This window comes from Salvelinus alpinus, chromosome 3, assembly GCF_045679555.1.
Source record: "Salvelinus alpinus chromosome 3, SLU_Salpinus.1, whole genome shotgun sequence".
NCBI classification, from domain to species: Eukaryota; Metazoa; Chordata; class Actinopteri; order Salmoniformes; family Salmonidae; genus Salvelinus; species Salvelinus alpinus.
Genome location: NC_092088.1, coordinates 68215404 through 68236457, shown reverse-complemented (window position 1 = coordinate 68236457; position 21054 = coordinate 68215404). Strand labels below are relative to the sequence as shown.

The 21054-nt window shown below is 45.6% G+C and overlaps 1 protein-coding gene across 10 annotated transcripts in view; it reads left to right on the top strand.

The window, feature by feature from the left end:
* Positions 1-21054, top strand: part of LOC139571203 (RNA binding protein fox-1 homolog 3-like) — a 761620-nt gene that overhangs the window by 688604 nt on the left and 51962 nt on the right. For 7 of the 10 annotated variants that reach the window (XR_011674253.1, XM_071393834.1, XM_071393832.1 and 4 more), the window contains 4 exons: positions 1824-1877; positions 5803-5895; positions 8330-8390; positions 10108-10161. Coding sequence is in view for 9 of the 10 variants with exons in the window: in XM_071393834.1 (XP_071249935.1) it covers positions 1824-1877; positions 5803-5895; positions 8330-8390; positions 10108-10161 (262 nt within the window). In the remaining variant the exon portion in view is untranslated. The remainder of the gene's footprint in view (positions 1-1823; positions 1878-5802; positions 5896-8329; positions 8391-10107; positions 10162-21054) is intronic. The other 3 variants (XM_071393837.1, XM_071393836.1, XM_071393835.1) reach the window with 1 other exon arrangement.

Below are 21054 nucleotides of genomic sequence, written 5' to 3'. Positions count from 1 at the left end.
GAGGTGTGGTGGAGCACGGTGAGATGGTGACCTTGCCAGTGCTCTGCTGGCACTACCTCAGATTAGATGCCATGTTTATTTATTTATTGAAATCAACTACTTGATTCAAGGTCTTGTTACGAGGAGACCAAGGCTGTGGCTGTATTTCCATAAGACTGGGGAGAAAAGGGTGGGGAGAAGGGAGAGGGGAGGTAGAGACTGGGGAGAAGAGGTTGGAGAGAAGAGGGGAGGGGAGTTGGAGACTGGGGAGAAGAGGTTGGAGAGAAGAGGGGAGGGGAGTTGGAGACTGCTCCTGCTGCCATTAGAATTGGGATCAGATAACGGCCTAGAGGATCCAGCCGGCAACCGCCCGGTGACCAGGCGAGATGATGACCAGTATGACAGCTAATTACGACCATCGTATTCATCACCCCAGATAATAAACAAATGTATGGTTTATCATTAGCCTTGATGGGCTATTCCCTCCATTCCTCCACTCCTCCACTCCTCATTTCCCATTCCATCTCTCTCTTTTTTTTAATTGGGAAAGGGTTCTTGTGGCCTCTAAAAATAGGTTCATATAGCTTTTTATCAGGAGGGAACACAGAGAGAGGCAGTAGAAAGAAAACAAGATGATGACTGTCATTAAGACCACTGGTGCGTGCTGAGAGCTTTGCTATAGTATGCAGATTTACACACCAATGCTCATTAACGCTACAGCTCACATTACATTGCCTTTCTAGCCATAGCCGTGACGCAAAACAATAAGTGTACTTTTTATTAAGAGAGAGAGGGAAGGAAACATAACATTTAAAAGTGAATGGCTTTTTTATTAATCTCATTGTTAGTAGATGAAAGGAGTTTGTTAATTCAGGGGGATGAGTGTTTGACCTTTGCAGTCTAGTTTTAGCAGTGTTCGAGGTGTATGGTGCTGTGTGCTTTTTATTAGGTTTGGGTTCACTGTGTAACGGAGCGTGCCAATGCTGCAACCAACCGGTCGAAACTCCTGCCAAATGTGACATGTTCTAATGATTTTCTCTTCTCTCTCTTTCTCTCTCCTGTCTCTTTCTCCCCTCTACCCTTTTCTCATACTCTTCCCCTCCCTCTCTCTCTCTCTCTCTCTCTCTCTCTCTCTCTCTCTCTCTCTCTCTCTCTCTCTCTCTCTCTCTCTCTCTCTCTCTCTCTCTCTCTCTCTCTCTCTCTCTCTCTCTCTCTCTCTCTCCTGTCTCTTCCTCCCCTCTCTCTCTCTCTCTCTCTCTCTCTCTCTCTCTCTCTCTCTCTCCTGTCTCTTTCTCCCCTCTACCCTTTTTAATGCCCTTACTCCCCCCTCTCTCTCTCTCGCTCTCTCTCTCTCTCTCTCGCTCTCTTTCTCTCTCCTGTCTCTTTCTCCCCTCTACCCTTTTCTCATACTCTTCCCCTCTCTCTCTCTCTCTCTCTCTCTCTCTCTCTCTCTCTCTCTCTCTCTCTCTCTCTCTCTCTCTCTCTCTCTCTCTCTCTCTCTCTCTCTCTCTCCTGTCTCTTCCTCCCCTCTCTCTCTCGCTCTCTGTCTCATGTCTCTTTCTCCCCTCTAACCTTTTAATGCCCTTACTCCCCCCCCCCCCCCTCTCTCTCTCTCTCTCTCTCTCTCTCTCTCTCTCTCTCTCTCTCTCTCTCTCTCTCTCTCTCTCTCTCTCTCTCTCTCTTTCACTCTCCTGTCTCTTTCTCCCATCTACTCTTTTCTCATACTCTTCCTCCCCCCTCTCTCTCTCTCTCTCTCTCTCTCTCTCTCTCTTTCACTCTCCTGTCTCTTTCTCCCATCTACTCTTTTCTCATACTCTTCCTCCCCCCTCTCTCTCTCTCTGCAGCAATTTGGGAAGATTTTAGACGTGGAAATAATTTTTAACGAGCGAGGTTCCAAGGTAAGTGTGCCATAACTAGTGTCACTTAATTTCTCTCTCTCTCTCCCTCTCTCGCTCTCTCTCCTTCTCTTCATCCCTCTCTCCCCAGGTCCCTACCTCCTCAGTGTAATAATTACTTGGCTTTTCTTTGGCTCCTCTGCCTTCAGGCAACGTTCCCTATTGTACTCTCCTGCCATACATTGTGACATACAGTACCACGCTGCCATTTAGCTCAGTACTGACACTTGCCTCGTTTCCATACATACAGCTTGTCCAGTAAGCTTCATGCTGACAGTGTTAATCCTGACTTACTGAGCAGTATGAATCTCCCAACTCCCCTCCTTACCACTCCATGGTACAGTAATACTCACTTCTCAAACAAGATTTGTCAGAAAGTACATTTAGACAGGTCTTTTTCTTTCTTTCTTTTTTACACATTTGCAAACCTAAAAAAAAATGTGTCTGTATTTTCTGCACCATCTATGTAGAAGGATAATTACGAAACACCCTTTTCCCCAAAGGAACCGGAAAACAATTCCTGATTATTTATCTAATTCCAGAAGAAGTATCTAAGATATCCATGGCAAACACAGGTTGTGTTATTCCACTACCCACAATCCTTTCCTTCTGCTCACCATGAAATTAACACAGCTTAGCATGAATAAACATTCTATTTCCATAAGAAGCTCTCTCAATTTGCATTCAATATGTTTTCACTCTTTGAAGAATGCCCACTCCTCTCTCGCTCTCTTCGTGTAAGCTAATTACTTGTGCATGATAAAAATAAAAACAAACAGTAGACTCAGAGAGAGGGCGAACTTGCAGCATGCACAAAATGTGAAAATGATTAATTTTACCATCAAATCCCACTTTCAATGTATTAGTTGTGTGTTATTTGCATCAGGCAGTATAGGCTGGGATCCCCTATACAGGACCACGCCGCAGTGGGAAGCGCCCGGTTCACACACATTATCTACCAAGGCAATTAATTACAGGGCCCTACCAGCACAGGATGTACAGGGTGTATAGGCTATGTCCCAAATGACACCCTATTTCTCTAGTGCTATGGGTACTGGTCAAAAGTAGTGCACTAAATAGGTATTAAGGTGCTATTTGGGATATAGACATAGGCTAAAAGGACTTGGAGGGCTGGGGGCTTGTCTTGTCCAACATGCTGTTCACCAGCCATATCTAATGGCTCTCATACCCAGACCCAGTTAACTCTCCTAGCTCCCACCATAACTCCCCGCTGCAATGTGTGTGTCCTGCACATGGGCTGCACCGTCAGGCCTAGGGCTCTCATGGCCCCCTTACTGAGCTGGGCCTCCTGAGTGAGCTTCAGGATCAGGCCTACACAGCAAATTCTCCAGTGTAATTTTTTTTTTTTTTACAAAATAACACTGAGAGTGTTAAATCAACACAGTGTTAAATCAACTTACTACTTAGTGTAAAGCCTTATTGAAATATTTCCCAGAGTGCCTTGCCTTTCGAGTAAATTGTAAAAAAAATAAAAAATAATAATAATTTTAAAAAAGCCACCATAATTTGACTTGCAGACCCGATGTGGCCTGTAAACCATGACTTTCAAGCAATTGTATTACGCTCAAATAAACATGGGTTTAGATTTGTTCCTAAAGGTGAACAAACACTTGGCGCTGTAGTGGTACCCTGTAAGGTCATCCTTTGTACATATAGCAATAGGTACTTAATTGAACCCCAGTTCATACCTCAGGCCTGCAAGTAGGGGTTGCAAAATTCAGAGATTTTCCATAAATGCTGGTTCCATTTCCAGGAAACATCCAACCAGGAGTTCTGCAAAATCTGGGAATGTTGAATTTAACAACCCATTATGCTGATTTATAAAGTGATGTGTAACTCCTATTGGAATCCAGCCAGAGTTATGCTATCCAACAGTTGGAATTTGTATTCGGCTACAATCTGCATTCAGAATGAATGTCAGGGTTAGGAACATTGTGCGGAGACTAGCTAAGGCATTTACACTGGAACAAACATTTCAGTAACGAGTGCAAAAAAATCTAACTAACTGATTGGATTAGTTTAGAAAAATGTATGTTATTTATCTTTGTGCAGCATAAGGTTAATCAATTAATGTACACGCACAAACATATATATCAAAACAAACTCATTTTTAAAAATTTTACGCGCAATAGAGCATGCAGGGAAATATGATAATGTTGGGTGTGGTTTTGTGTATGAGTTTCAGGCCCGTGTATTAGGGTAAAACTAGTTTCTCAAAATAAGACATTGTGAAATCCGTATGATATTGTGTCAAATAAGTCTGTTTTTTTATGATAACATATTTGCTAGTGATGGGAAAATTAAGCTTCCTGAAGCATTGAGTATTTCCAGCCAATTGTGTTGAAAAAAGGCTAATTACGCGAGGCTTTGATCAACACGTTGTACAGTAGTGACACATGCTGGTCAAAATAACTTAGAACAGCCAAATTATTATAGATGACGTCGCACATGCTATGCAGGGTAGCTTTTTTGTCTTTTACCGAAACCAATACCAAACCAATCAGGTGGTTGTTTGACAAAACATTGATCATGTGCTTCTGATAAAGTGATACAAGCATCGGCACACTGCTTCGAACTACCTATTCAGCTGCTTCGGAGTACCTATTCAGCTGCTTCGGAGTACCTATTCAGCTGCTTCGAAGTACCTATTCAGCTGCTTCGAAGTACCTATTCAGCTGCTTCGAAGTACCTATTCAGCTGCTTCGGAGCTGAATGCAACAATCATGTCTCTGTTCATAGCTGCTGAAAAAAATCATATAAATAACAAATATTAATATATATTTTTTAATTCTCTCAAAAGTTGTGAACTTGGCCTTTACTAGTCCTGTATTAGCAGGGACCGATATAACCAGCAGTAGCACAGACAAACACTTTTTCAGCCCCCACAAAAAAAGAAGAAAATATCTGCACCCAAAAACTACTTCCCGCGAAGGCTATCTCTCTGTTGCTAAGAAATACAGTCATGGGTGGTAACTCTACAATTTACTTGAACTCTGGGAAATATTTGAATAAAACTTTACGCTAAGCCTTGTTAATTTAACACTGTTCCAATGTCTGTATGGGTCCAGAGACTCAACACTTTCAATGTAAAATTATAACATTTTTACATTGCAGAATGTACACTAGAGAATTTGCTGTGTAGTATTCTCAAGGCTCCCTGAGTGAGCTGGGCCTCCTGTACAAGCTGTGTGAGGCCCAGTGTGTAGCACCTGTCCCCTCTCCCATAGCGCCACACTGTGTGTGTGTGTGTGTGTGTGTGTGTGTGTGTGTGTGTGTGTGTGTGTGTGTGTGTGTGTGTGTGTGTGTGTGTGTGTGTGTGTGTGTGTGTGTGTGTGTGTGTGTGTGTGTGTGTGTGTGTGTGTGTGTGTGTGTGTGTGTGTGTGTGTGTGTGTGTGTCAGCAGGCTTTCGCTCCCTCCACTAATTCAATTACAGTATGTCTAACTGATCCTTAACAAAATGTTTTGTTGTAATGTACTGTCAGAAACCTCTGGAATAAAGATCTCTCTCACACTAACACACACATACACACAAGACTGTTTATAAGTGAATGTGCATCACCTGGTAAACAAACGTGTGTACGCACACATACACACACATATAGTTGTGTTGGGAGCTGGAGTGTATCAGGTTGTGTTTCTGAATGCTGTGTTAGTTATTTTTCATGCTTCTCCTCTTCAGCACAACTCTGACTGTGTGTTTCTCAAGATTCACTAACCTGCTCACATATCTCTCTTCTGCTGAATACCTCCCTTTCTCTTCCTGATACTTACCTTGTACCATGTGTTATTTCTTCTTCCTTTTCTCTCTCTTATATCATCCTGCTTATTTCCCTCTTCTTCCGCTCTCTCTTTCCCTCTCTCTATCTCCCCACTCTCTCCTTTTTCTCTCCGTTCCTGGTGATCTCAGGGTTTTGGGTTTGTAACATTTGAAACGAGTGCAGATGCGGACCGTGCGCGGGAGAAACTAAATGGTACAATCGTAGAGGGACGCAAAATAGAGGTGCCTTCTTTTCCCTCTACTCACCCCTTCCTTCCTCCCTCCCCCGTTCTCTCTCTCCCTCTGCCTGACGGTGCCTGCCTACCACCCCCTCTTCTCTCCTCCTCCACCATCCTTCTCTCCCTCTGCCTGACGGTGCTTGCCTACCACCCCTTCTTCTCTCCTCCTCCACCATCCTTCTCTCCCTCTGCCTGCTGCACCTTGATCGCTGCATGCTGAATGCTGAACTCTGAGCCGTAAGTGTGCGTGTGTCTGCGCACGTGTGTGCGTCTTTACATGTGTCTTCTGCATGCATGTGTGTGTGTGTGTGTGTTTACCAGGGGCATGTGTATTAGATCAGAATGTGTTTGATACTGAAGGAGCAGAGCAGAACACTCAGATCCCCACAAACTTGAGGTTGATGTATGCGCCAGTTTGAAGTCCTCGCTCTTGCTGTTCTCAATACACGTACACATGCTCTCTCTCCATCTCCGGCTCATGTTTAAATTAACTCAATCGCTGGGTATCAAAGTGCTGCCAACGTTGCTTTAAATCCCACTTGTTTATCCAAAACACCCCCGCTTATATTACACACCCCAGGGCAAAAAATATAGACGTTATTTCTCTCTCTCTCGCTCGTTCTTTCGCTCGCTCTTTCGCTCTCTCTCTCACTTACTTACCTAGTCTCTATATATATCTCTCTTTCTCTCCCCCTCTCTCAGCATGTTTTTTCACGTCCGTCGTCCTTCCGCCCCCATTAAGATAATCTATGTAATGTATAAACAATACCTGGGCCCATACATCACATCAGACACGGGCTACGGTAACGTTAGCATAGCCTAGCGTAGCCTCAAGGTAAATGACCTCTGCTGGCCCATTGGAAATGAAAGCCATTAGCACTAATTAGCAGCCAAGGGAAACGCTAACAAGGCAAGCTAGGAAAACATGCTAAACTCAACTCGATGCTGCCAGGGACAGGGCGAGAGGGTGAGCTGTTTTTCCCTCAGCAACCTCAGAGAGAGAGAGAAAAAAACGAACTTTAACATTTCTGTTTAGAATGAGAGGCCCCTAAGTGATTGATAGAGATGTTTGCAGAAAATGGATACTGGTTCCTTTAGAAGAAGACTAAAGCTCAGACATCTAAGAGGATTTTAACTTAGGTTTTTGGTTCATATGATGCTGGTGATATATTATTCTAACCATGTCTTGCTGCATGGTTTGCTAACCAGGCTTGTAACTATATTATGAGCCTGCAAGAATGATGCTCTGATGTGCAGTTGGGGGGGGGGGGGTTGTGTGTGTGTGTGTGTGTGTGTGTGTGTGTGTGTGTGTGTGTGTGTGTGTGTGTGTGTGTGTGTGTGTGTGTGTGTGTGTGTGTGTGTGTGTGTGTGTGTGTGTGTGTGTGTGTGTGTGTGTGTGTGTGTGTGTGTGTGTGTGTGTGTGTGTGTGTGTGTGTTTTGTTTCATTAGTCCATTGTTGATATAGTCCCAAAATGTTTTGCTTGTCAGAAATCAAGTTTTCAAGATATGTAACTTTCAAAATACAAAAATCATCCCCATATGATTCATTTTGGAAAACATTTTGGGGCTATGTCAACAATGGACTAATGAAACAAATACCAAAAGATATTGGGTGGAATTTTCCTTTAAGGTAAAAAGTGTGAGTGTCATATCTGAGTGATGATTCTAGGGGGGTTAACACCAGTGGGATATAAATTGACTCCACATGTGGTGAATAAATTAAGTGTTATTTTAATCACAGCGGATTCAACACTGCTTGGTGTTGTTGTTACTCAATTAAGTTCATTTCACAAACAAACTGTGACTTGCAGGTCTACTGTTACCCATGAGACAGTACATTCCAACCCTCATTTATGGTCAGAAAATGCTTAAAAACATTCACTTAGACAATCACTTGGTGAAGGCTTCTAAAATTGAAGTTTCTGAATTCAACCATTTCTTTATCACTAACAAATACAGTCATGGTTGGGTATCACTCACATTCACTTGAAAGGCATGCTGGGAAATATGGTTATACAACCTGAAACGCTAAAAGAACACCCTCCCCTAAAAAATACTCTAACACTACATGTGTTTTTCCCTAACACTGAGAAAGTGTAACAGCATCAACTCTAATAAAGTGTTAATTGAAGTCGGAATTTGCAACACCCATGGTGTTAGGGACTAACACTCTAGTGATGCTAGTTTGTGAACACCTTGAAAAGTGTTAGTTTAACAGTATTTCGGTGGGTCACATATAATTTCCAATAAACTATTACATTTAACACTGTGGGTGTTAAAATTCTGATCTCAAATTTGCTGTGTGTGTGTGTGTGTGTGTGTGTGTGTGTGTGTGTGTGTGTGTGTGTGTGTGTGTGTGTGTGTGTGTGTGTGTGTGTGTGTGTGTGTGTGTGTGTGTGTGTGTTCTCTAACTGTCTAATCTCTATTGCTGAACACAGGTCAACAACGCAACAGCAAGAGTAATGACAAACAAAAAGGTGTCAAACCCTTACACAAACGGTAAGCTGGTCCCTTATCCTCCTCTTTCTTCCTCTCCTTCTCACACATCCCCTTCATCCTTCCCTCCTCTTCCTTTACCTCCTCCCTACTTCCTCCTACCCACTTCTTCTTTTCTCCACCTCCTCCGTCCTTTCCTCCTTCCATCTCAATACCACAGACAGACAGACATTGGTGCTTTATACAGACAGATTAGACAGATCAGAGGCTATATTTACTATATTTACTAAACTGATGATGTAATACGTATTCAGTGACCCAGACTCTATGATGACTAAACCATGATCAGGGCCATGACTGCAGCAACTCAGGTTGTTAATTATTATAATACTTTTTTAAAGAAGGCTATTTGGTTGTTTTGGTGATTTGATTTTGATTTTAATTCCGCAAGACGTTCTTCATTTGAAATCATTTCTGGAGGGTTTTTGGAAACTTTGCCTCTGCTGATTCCATCTGGCCTTAAGCATGACTTGCCTCTCAGCTAGGAGATGATACAGGGACCATCTCTTAAAATCTCCTAATATAATAAGAACAAAGAGGGAAAGGGGAATTGGTTCGACCATAAGGAGAGAAGGAGGAGATAGAGTGTTGGGAGGGGGAGAAAAGTGAATTTGGTGAGGAGGAGTGAGTGGATGAGTGGATGGAGCAAATAAAAAGTCAGGGCTCATTCTGAAAGGGTTTTAAGGTTTGTCTCGCTCTCTCTCTCTGACACTCATTCATGTTGATGGGAGAGAGAGCAACAAGATCTCATAGTTTCCCTTTGAAATTCAACGTATTATGGATGAACGTATTTTTGACGCAATAATTCCACATGGTTACAGGGTTAATTCCACGTGGTTACAGAGTTAAAACAGGCACAACTCAAAGGGTTAAGTTTAGATATTCATTTGGAGTGGTTAAGGTTAGGGTTATGGTTTGGGGACGGCTTAAAATTAAATAATACACAACGAGGCACTATTACCATCAGATATCGTCAAGTATTCTCGCGACTTGCTAGCACGTTGGGAACTGTGGAGGTGTAGTGGTCTAAGCAGTGTATTCTGACTTTGTGCATCATGATTTCGTGCCCAGTGGTGGGCAATTTCTTTTTTTTCCTTTTTTTTTTGTCAGCGCCGAAGAAGGCATATATCGACGTTCTCAGGACCTTTACAAACGTCTGAAATAGCAGTCTAATTTTTGTGATCAGCCTGAGAGAGAGAGAGAAATCGAGAGAGAGAGAGAGAGAGAGAGAGGGGAAGTTAGAGATGGAGGAGAGAGACGAGGCCAGGAATGAATCAGCCAGACATGTCAGCACTCCTCTCATCCTCCACCCACTCCTACATCCCTCCATTGTAGGAGGGTTAGAGTGGTGCAGACAGAGAGAATGAGGCCTGAACGGCTCGCCATCCGTCACTGTCACTGGACCACACCACCACACTTCTCTTCTCCTCTGGCTCTCCACTTGTCTTTTATTATCCCTCACTCCTCCCACCACCGCACCATGCTACACAGAAAGAGAGAACCATGCTACACAGAAGGAGAGCACCATGCTACACAGAAGGAGAGTGTCTGCTAAATAAAAAAAAGATATGTTTTGTGATGCTAAGCTAACGTCAGTCTAAGTGAATGGGATGCTAAGCTAACGTCAGTCTAAGTGAATGGGATGCTAAGCTACTGTTAGTCTAAGTGAATAGGATGCTAAGCTAACGTTAGTCTACCGCTCCCTGTGTGTTTTCTATAGGCTGGAAGCTGAACCCCATGGTGGGAGCTGTCTATGGTCCTGAATTGTATGCAGGTAAAACTCCACTCGTGCAAACACTACACTACAATACAACACATTACTATCAGAGTACAACTATACTTGGCCCTAAAGACTATCTGGCGAACAGACTATACACAATATCAGACTCACACAAAGTCTACATGATAGGCCTACAGACTATACAGGCTCCAAACTAGAGCCCAAAATCTGCAGATCTCTCTCTCGCTGTCGCTCTCCTTCCTCTCTCTCTCTCTCTCTCTCTCTCTCTCTCTCTCTCTCTCCTCTCTCTTTCTCTCTCTAGTTTTCTCTCTCTCTCTCTTTCTTTCTTCTTTCTCTTTCTCGCCGTCTCTCTTTTTCTCTCTCATTCTGTTGCTGTTGAGTTGATCATGTGATCATGCAGGTATGTGTGGGGTTTTGTGTATTCATGCATTAATGAGTTCATGAGTATATGCATAAACCTGTGTGTGTGTGTGTGTGTGTGTGTGTGTGTGTGTGTGTGTGTGTGTGTGTGTGTGTGTGTGTGTGTGTGTGTGTGTGTGTGTGTGTGTGTGTGTGTGTGTGTGTGTGTGTGTGTGTGTGTGTTTGTCGAAGAGTCTGCTTTCATTTAGAGGAAGTGCTGAGACTGCCTGGTGTCTTTAACTGCGCTCCTTTCTGCTCATTAGACTGAAATCTGTTCATTCCAAGACAGCTTTACTGCCAAGCTCTAAATAACAGCCCTGACACAGAGAAGCCATCTATCTCTTTTATTTCTTCTCTCTTTCCTCTCCTCCTTTCTCCTCCGCTCTCCTCCCCTCTGCTCCGCTCTTCTCCCCTTTCCTCCCCTCCCTCCGCTCTCCTTCCCTCTCCTCCCATCCTCTGCTCTCCTCCCCTCTCTTCTCCTCTCCTCTGCTCTCCTCCCCTCTCCTACCTTCTCCTCCCCTCTCGTCCCTCTGCTCTCCTTTCCTCCCCTCTCCTCCCGTCCTCTGCTCTCCTCTCCTCCCCTCCCCTCCCTCCGCTCTCCTTTCCTCTCCTTTCCTGCCGTCCTCTGCCCCCATCCCCTCTCCTCTCCTGTCCTCCTCTCTCCTCTCCCCCGCTCTCCTCCCCTCTCCTCTCCTCCGCTCTCCTCCCCCACCTCTAACCTACCTCTCAGTCAAACCCCACCCTTTAACTCAGAGCAACCCCAACTCCACTGATTCTCAACCCTAACCCCTAGATGTATGCACGTGAACGTGTGTACGTAGGTACGCACACACACACACACACACACACACACACACACACACACACACACACACACACACACACACACACACACACACACACACACACACACACACACACACACACACACACACACACACACACACACACACAGTAGGCCACCTTTTCTGTGTGTGTGGCTGGGGCGACCGGCTGGCTGTCTGATTGATAGCATGTTAATGTCTCGAGTCATCTTAAACATGCCAGTAAAGTTTGCCAAGCCTAAACGATACCATATGCCTCTGCAAGTCCCATGTGGCATCCATGGTGGAGGAGTGCGTTTATGTGTGTGCGTGCGTCCACCATTCCTACCTGAAGATGCAGGGAGAATACCACAGGAAAATATATCCCAGCTTTACTTACAAAACAACCTATAGTACCTCCCTCACTTCTCCCATCCCTCCTCCCCTCCTTCTCTCCACTGGTCTTCTTTCTCCCTCCTTTCCTTTCCTCTCCCCTCTAAATATGAAAAATGAAAAAATCCTGTAGCGGAAGTGTTGGGTCTGGATTTCTTCTGGAATAATTATAGCTGCATTTAATCTACTTTAGGCGGGAATAGAGCGGGATGTAACGGCCATTAATCACTCTTTATCAGTGTGGCGTTCCGAGCGTGGATCAGCGGAATTGGGGCCCATAAATCGTGTGTGTGTGACACAACACTCCGTCTCCATTCCTGCAGTCGGCTACAGGTTTATTGTGTTCAAATCCCATTCAGAAAGAATGACGGATGAGAGGAGAGAGAGGAGAGAGTAGAGCAAGAGAGAGGGGGGAAAGGGGGGGTGAGAGAGAAGGGAAAGAGGAGAGGGAGAGAGAGGAGAGAGGAGAGGGAGAGAGAGAGAGAGAGAGAGAGAGAGAGAGGAGAGAGAGGAGAGAGAGAGGGAGAGGGAGAGAGAGAGAGAGAGAGAGAGAGAGAGAGAGAGAGAGAGAGAGAGAGAGAGAGAGAGAGAGAGAGAGAGAGAGAGAGAGAGAGAGAGAGAGAGAGAGAGAGAGAGAGAGAGAGAGAGAGAGAGAGAGAGACTTTTTTTTGACTTTTTGTCTTTCTTTATTGAAACATTCTCATTTCATTTAAAACTCACCCCCCCCTAAAATAAAAAAACAAAAATATATCCTGTACTGCATACATGTACCATACTCACCTTTCCATCTACCACATGATACAAACCACCATCACCATACACAAAAACAATATCCTCTCCTACAACCGTATATCCAAAACATCTTCCCCAGCAATACAGACAGCCCCCCCAACACACCATATCTCCTCAAACATCTCCACACATTTGATCAGTTTATAGAACTCAAACTCAACCCTAAGGCGCGCAGAGACCATCCCATTAAACAGTAGTAAAGGGTCTGTTATCCCCCCACCTTTGACCCTGTTTCTCCTTGTTAGCCAAATAGCTAATTTTGCCTGAGCAAACAGAAAATTCAACAAAACACATTTTTCTTTCTCCTTACTCGAATACCTGTATCCCATTATAAACATCCCAACAGCAAAAACCACCCCCAACCTGTCACACAGACATTCCAACAGAGACATTAATGGCATTAACCTGGTGCACACAGAAAACACATGAATCACAGTTTCATTCATTTGACAGAAAGGACACCCCTGCCCAATTCCCGGATCAACCCGTGCCAACCAGCTGTTAGTGGCCAGGGCTCCATGAAGAACCCTCCACTGGAGGTCCCCTGACCTCTTTGGTACTGGGGGTTTGTAGAGCGCCCTCCATCTAAAACCCACCATACTCTCCGCCCCACATACCCCCTGCCACTGATGTGCCTTCACTCCTGTTAGGCTTCTAATGTTCCTAACCTTAACGCAGAGGTTGTAGAGGGCTTTACCTCCCACCCCCTCAAACTCCCCCAGGCTCGGAGTGTTAAAATCTAACAAGTCCTCCAGACCCCCTTGCCAGTCTCCAGTCTCTGCCGTCACCTGCAGTGGCGGAAACATTGGTGGCCCCTCTCCCTTTGGCCTCTCAAACACCCCCCTTACCGGCTCAGACAGTGCCTCCTGGACCTCCTCCAGGAATCTCTCCAGCAGCCTAAGAGACGTTATTCCTGTTTGTTGCGCCAAGACCTCCGGGGTTTTCCACCCCTCCTCTCCCAGCAGTCTCAGGTCACCTAGCTTTTGTAAACCCCCTGCCATCAGTTGCCTCTGCAGGGTGGCCGACTGAACCGATCTCAAAGGGATGGCTGGGTTATGGAAAATAGGCTCCTCCCACACCCACTGCCCAGGCTCCACACCCCCTTCTCGTGTGGGCCTTAGCAGCTGCCAGGCCCTCAGCACCGCAGAGTAAAACTCTGAGAGACCTGCTGTACTCAGCCTCTCCAGCTTCATGAGGAACAGCTGCCGGTCCAACCCTAATCCGCCAGCTCTCCTCAGCAGCGCGCATGCTGGTTCCCTCCAGCCAACATCAGTATGGTACAGCAGTCTCTGTACCGCCTTTAGCCGGAAAGCAGCCATCCTGCTCTCCAGTTCCACCAGGCCCTGTCCTCCTTCGTGGACGGTCATGTACAACACTGCTGCCTTCAGCCAGTGATGGCCCGACCAAAAGAAGTCCACCAGCTTGCGTTGCAGGTCTGCAAGCAGACCGGCGGGGGGGTTGAGGACAGCCAGTTTATGCCACAAGGAAGATGCCACCAGGTTGTTGATTATCAGCACCCTCCCTCTATATGACACTTGGGACAGGAGCCACCTCCACCTGGCCAGTCTTGACACCACTGCCTGTGACAGCCCCTCCCAGTTCTTGCTGACCCACCTCTCCGAGCCCAGGTACACCCCCAACACTTTAAGCCCTTCACAACCCCACTGCAAACCCCCTGGAAGCAGAGGAGGAGCCCTATCCCCCCATGCCCCACATAACAGAGCTTTGCTCTTTCCCCAGTTTACCTTAGCTGATGAAGCTCCCTCGTACACCTTCAGACTGGTCTCTAGTTCCTGCATATCTTGCCCATCCCTGACCATCACAGAAACATCATCTGCATATGCTGAGACTGCTATTCCTGTCACCACACCCATGCCTGTCCAGCACACTCCCCGCAGTCTCCTGCGTAGCAGTCCTAAAAAAGGCTCAATGGCTAGTGTGTACAGCTGCCCAGATAGAGGGCATCCTTGTCTAATGCCCCGTCTCACCCAGACAGGCCTACTGAGCGCCCCTCCCACCTTAACCATACATGACGCCCCAGCATACAACAGCTTCACACAGTTCACAAAGCTCTTCCCAAACCCAAACACAGACATCACATTAAACAGATACTCATGATCCACTCTATCAAAAGCCTTCTCTTGATCTAAAGAGACCAGTCCAAAGTTCACATTAGAACCTCTCGACAAGTCCAACATGTCCCTAATCAAGAACAAGTTGTCCGTGATTGAGCGTCCCGGTACACAATATGTCTGGTCCTTGTGTATTATAGAGTCCAGATGGGACTTCAGTCTGTTAGAGAGGACCTTGGCAAATATCTTATAGTCCGCACAGAGTAATGCCACAGGCCTCCAGTTCTTAAGTTCACACAAGTCCCCTTTTTTGGGCAGGAGAGTCAGTGCCGCCCGACGGCAGCTCATCGGCAACTCTCCTACCTCGACGCATTCACGCAACACGCAAAAGAAATCCTGTCCAATAGTTCCCCAGAATTTTTTGTAAAACTCCACTGGAAGTCCATCGACCCCGGGTGCACGACCGGGGGACATCTGGGTTACGGCCTCTGCCAGCTCATGTGACAACAGAGGAATGTCCATTTCATCCCTCTGTGCCCGAGAGAGCTTAGGGAGTCCTGCGAACAAGACCTGAGCACACATAGGATCACACATTTCTGCCCTATACAATTCAGTATAAAACTCCACAGTCCGCTCCCGCATCTCCCCCACCACAGAGGTCACCCGCCCATCAGACAGCCGTAGACAATGCATACCCTTGGCTTCACTGCTCTGTCTTTCCAAACCAAAGAAGAAGGAGCTGGGAGCATCCATCTCCTTTAGCATGGAGAACCTAGCTCTTACAAGTGCTCCCTTTGCTTTAACCTGGAAAAAACTACCCAGGTCTCTACGTAATTCGGCTAAGTTAGCCTGGAGGCCTACATTGCCTTGCCCCACCATCTCTACCTCCATCTCACTAATACACCGCTCTAGTTCCCCCAATACTCTCCTAGCCTCTGAGGATGAGAGAGCTGTGTACTGTTGACAGAAAAGCCGAATTTGCACTTTCCCCACATCCCACCATTGACTCAGAGACTCATACTCCTCTCTTCGCTGCCCCCATCTTTCCCAAAAAGTCTGGAAACCTGAGCAAAAAGTGGCATCTTGTAAGAGCTTTACATTGAACTTCCAATAAGATGCCTGCCGGGGCCCTGGTGAAATAGACAGCCGAGCCATGGTTATGTGGTGATCCGAAAACCCCACTGGGAGAATGGTAGCGCCCAGCAGCCTATTGCTCTGATTCCTGGACATGTAAAAACGATCAAGTCGAGCTGCACTCACCCTAGCCCCAAAAACCTTCACCCACGTATACTGTCTTGTGTTTGGATGTTTAGTTCTCCAAACATCCACTAGGTCAAACTGATTAAAGATGTCCCTTAACACTCCCACTGACACTGAATGAGGCTCTTCCCCATTTCTGTCTTTTGTAAAATCCATTGTACAGTTCCAGTCACCTCCGATCACCAGCGTCTCCTCAGGCGCTACTTGTGAGAGTTCCTGTCTAAGACTCCCAAATAGAACCCCTCTTTCTCTCCCTGTGTTAGGCGCATACACATTTATAAAGACAAAACCCATGTTGTTAATCTCTGCTTTAACAACAAGCAACCTGCCCCTACACACCTCCTTTGAGGAGCAAATTTTTACAGCCAGACCCGGTGCAAAAAGGACTGCCACCCCTGCACTAAGATTTGTCCCATGGCTCAACACACTTGCCCCTTTCCACCAGAGCCCCCAATCAACTTCATTCACCACATCACTATGCGTCTCCTGCAGAAACAACACCTGTACTTTCTTTTGTTTTACATATTCACCCAACACACTCCTCTTTCCCGCATCTCTGGCACCATTTATATTAAGCGAGCCTACCCAAAGAGTCTCCATAAGAAGTGGGAGAAAAGCCAGCAGAGAAATAGACCAATAGGAAAGCTCAAAAAGCCCCAGTGTCAGTAAGAAATTAAACATTTAAACAGTGTCTGAAGGTAAACCTTTACGCACTGTTGTGACCCACTTCCTCAACCTAAACCGTTTCTTGGGTGAGAGGACACCATGCCCCTCATTTCTCATAGCATGTTGTACTGATCTTACAAACTTTCTAGAATCAGGAAAAAAAGCCTCAAGATTAACTTTTTTCCCCTTAGTCTCATTCAGGAACCTTGTCAGTTCTCTCAACGTGTACTTAGACCCCTCTGGTTGACTGGCTGTCAGCTCCGGGCCAATTGAAGAGGAGTCTGAAAAAAATAACTCCTCATCCTCTTCCTCAGACTCACTTTCCTCCTCTTCTCTATCTCCCACCCTGACCACCTGCCCTTTCTCTCTGGTTAGGGCCTCACCCACAGCAACAGGCAACATTTCCATGGTGCCTTTGTCCACACCCTTTTTCCTTTTCCGCTTGACACCCTCCTCCTCCCCCCCTAATCTCTTACACTTCCCCACTATACTCTCCTCATCCACTAGAATAACCTGACTAGACCCAGTATCATCTACACCACCCTCCATAGCATGACTCGGCCTAGCATCATCTGCACCACCCTCCATAGCATGACTCGGCCCAGCATCATCTACACCACCCTCCATAGCATGACTTGGGCCAGCCTCAGCTACCCCACCATCCATAGCTTGACTAGACTCAGCCTCTGCTATACCACCATCCATAGCCTGCCTAGACCCAGCACCCTCTACACCACCCTCCATAGCATAACTAGGCCCAGCCTCAGCTACCCCACCATCTCTAGCCTGACTAGACCCAGCCTGTGCTTCCCCACCATCTCTAGCCTGACTAGACCCAGCCTCTGCTTCTCCACCATCTCTAGCCTGACTAGACCCACCCTCCACTACCCTACCATCTCTAGACTGACTAGGCCCAGCCTCTGCTGTCTGCATCTCCTTACCCCCTGCATTTTGACCTCGATTTCCCCCATTTGCGCTTGTATCCTCACCTTGTCTACGGCCTTTATGTGGGCACGCAAAGCTCTTGTGCCCCAAATCCCCACATTCAAAACACCGTAGACTATCTGTGCTGGCAAAACCTGCATAGAGACCCTCCCCATGCCTCACTTTAAAATGCACATTTAGCTGTTGCTCGTTGTTGTTCAGAAACATAAACACTTGCCTCCGGAACGAAACAACGTGTTTAACGGCATCTGCCTGAAACCCTGCTGACAGTACACGGAAACCGCTAGCAAACTTACCAAAACGACTCAGCTCTTTCCTAATTTGATCATCCGTGATAAACGGAGGCAAATTTGCCACTACAACTCTTGTTGAAGGGGTAGAGAGAGGTGAAATTGACACCAACACATCCCTTACAAATATTCCGCTAGCAATTAGCCTACCGACCAAATTAGCCCTTTTCATGAACACAACCACAGCTTTGTTCATTCTAGAAGCAGAATGTATAAACTCAGCTCCTACCTGTTCACCGACCGCGAGCAGAACCTCCTCCACCTTAACTCCGTTCTCAGGAACACACCTGAATCCATGCTGTATAGACAGCGTCTCCTCCGCGCTAGGCTGAGAAGCCATTGCGCACACTACACCTTCCAACCCCCAGGAAAGTTACTCTGTCCTCTTCCACCCTAACTTTGAAAAAAAAACTTTGGATACCGCCAAAAACAAATATTGCATTAACCCTCCACCATAGAAAATAACATGTAAAGAAAAGAATCAAGAAAGTTAGTTAGGATAGAGCTTTCCACACCAAACACTCAGACTCCAAAAACACCCAGCATGCACCGAGAGAGAGAGAGAGAGAGAGAGAGAGAGAGAGAGAGAGAGAGAGAGAGAGAGAGAGAGAGAGAGAGAGAGAGAGAGAGAGAGAGAGAGAGAGAGAGAGAGAGAGAGAGAGAGAGAGAGAGAGAGAGAGAGAGAGAGAGAGAGAGAGCGGCGGGCCACTCAAATCTACTATCAATCCACTACACACAGGCACGTACACACTCGCACACACACTCACACAGGCACAAACAAGCATAGATGCATGCATTCACACACATGGATATGAGGCGAGAATGGTCACTTTGTTCTTAACTTATGGAGTAGGGTTGAATAGGGAGGCACTTCATTATTTAATCATTGTGCGTTTATGAGGATGTGTGTGTGTTTTCACCCTATGTGTGTGTGCAGGACCATTGTGTGTGTGTGTGTGTGTGTGTGTGTGTGTGTGTGTGTGTGTGTGTGTGTGTGTGTGTGTGTGTGTGTGTGTGTGTGTGTGTGTGTGTGTGTGTGTGTGTGTGTGTGTGTGTGTGTGTGTGACTGAGTGGAGTAGACTGCAGGGCATGAAGGACAATGAGAGAAATGTAATAGTGATTGATTGACTGTGTCCTAGGCTGAGTGTATGCAGAGATGGTGTGTGTGTGCAACTGTGTGTGTGTGTGTATATGTGTGTTTGTGTCTGCTAGTCTGAGTATATGCATACAGTTTAGCAGGGAGCTCACCAAAACACAACAAATAAGATTAAAATGCAAAGCGCAGGCAAGGAAATAACAAGGGGCTTTTCAACATATGCTGAAAAATTTGCAAGTTGGAAGGTTGACATTAGTTTGACTTCGAAGTGCCTCACTCTGCCATGATTTGATTGGTCCAACGTGGACGAGGTCGCTGTCATTTGCTGACCCGCCTTTTATTGCTGAATCAATTTAATGTATTTTATATGTAAAAAAACAACAGGGTGTGAGTGTGAGTTTATGTGAGTGTGTATGTGTATGTCAGTGTGAGCAAATTGTGTGTGCGTGTGTGTGATTGCTGTGGTAATGTGTGTAGAAGGCTCTTTTAATTGTCTAAGGATAGATTTAAGGCTTAATTAAGCATAATCAGACGCTAACGCTCTGTCACTGTCCCCAAGCACAGGCTCTACACACACACACGCATGCACGCACACACACACACACACACAGACCATAGGGTAGACAGACTAGACTGGAGTATAGGAGCAGTCTTCCAGTACGACTCAGACAGATGAGGAAGCAGTCTGCTGGTAAATTGTGGTGTAATGCAGAAGGCCAGGGCCATGTTTATTAAAGGGAAATTCCACCACTTTTCAACCTCATGTGCATTATCTCCAGCATAATACTAGAGTCTACATATGTGAAAACTGTGCTTTTCTACGTTTTGTAGGAGAACATATAAAGTTAAGACGTTCTACCCGATGACGTCATCAAAAGTTAAAACGTTTTAAAAACAGTGATTGTCAAACACTATGAGAATCGCAGCTAGAAACGTACTTTTAATCCCACCCTGTGATGTCACAGAGAAGCATTTTTTTTAGGAATTTTCTTATTTTCTTTTTATCCACAGATCATAGAAACATGCCATTTTCACATAATGTGGACACTGGTATGGTGCTGGAGATAATGATTACGCAGTTGAAAAGTAGGGTTGTATCCCAAAAGCACCCAATTCCCTGACCAGGGCCATAAGGGAACAGAGTGCCAGTTGGGACGTACCTAAAGTCTGAAGACTGAGACTGGAGTTAATGTGTGTTTAGTCAACTTTGGTTTTAAAATTCTATACCTTATTTTTCCGGACCCCAGGAAGAGTATCTGCTGCATGGGCAGGAACTAATGGGGATCCATAATAAATACATAAATACAAACTGTGTTAGAGTAAAGTGTTGCATGTTCATGAACACAGAAACACAGAAAACCTCACATACCTACAACTCACAAAATGTTGATTATTCACACACTCATCCACAAGCCCTAACGCTGATCAATAATACATATGCACACCGAGGTTATTACAGTTAATGAAGACTAAACCAAAAACGAATCATGAATAAACAATTTAGTAAACTGTATATAAAATAATCAACAAACCCGTTTGAAAATCTGAAACCATACTGAAACCATACTGAAACCATACTGAAACTATTCTTTGACTCCAAAACCAACTAAAATAAAATGTCATGAATTATGTTCAGTTTTAGTTTTTAGATTTTTTACTCAAAATGTTAGGCAACAATTGAATGGGTTTTTCAATCAGGCTTTTTTTCTAATTGGGGTTTTCAAGCTTCTCAATCTGGCGGGTCACATAGAGATTGACTTGAATTTCAAGGTAGACTCAGCGATAGGACATTGCCATGAGCAGTACCTCAGATATCGCTCATGTTCCTCTGCTCAGATGTTGCTGACACATGCCAGATCTAGATACTGTTATATGTATTAGCTAATCACATCATATGGTATAGCAGTCTGGTGCCCGACCGCACAGTCAACGACGTGCCACGCAACCATTGGTTAATGCATGCAACGTCTGAGGAGGGAAACGCGGCCCTGATGTGTTAGCTGATACGTAAAATACCGATCCAGGTGTTGTAACAATCTGGCAGGCGTCTAAGCAGAGGGACGCGCCCATTGAGGGGAGCATGATGCAGGATTTTGCTCTCACACAGCCACACAGAGTATCTGCGCATGGGCATGGGTGCACTTCACGCTGCTACAACGTGGGTATCTACGGGCCCAAAACAGCTGGGTGCATCTTCGTCATCTCACTGA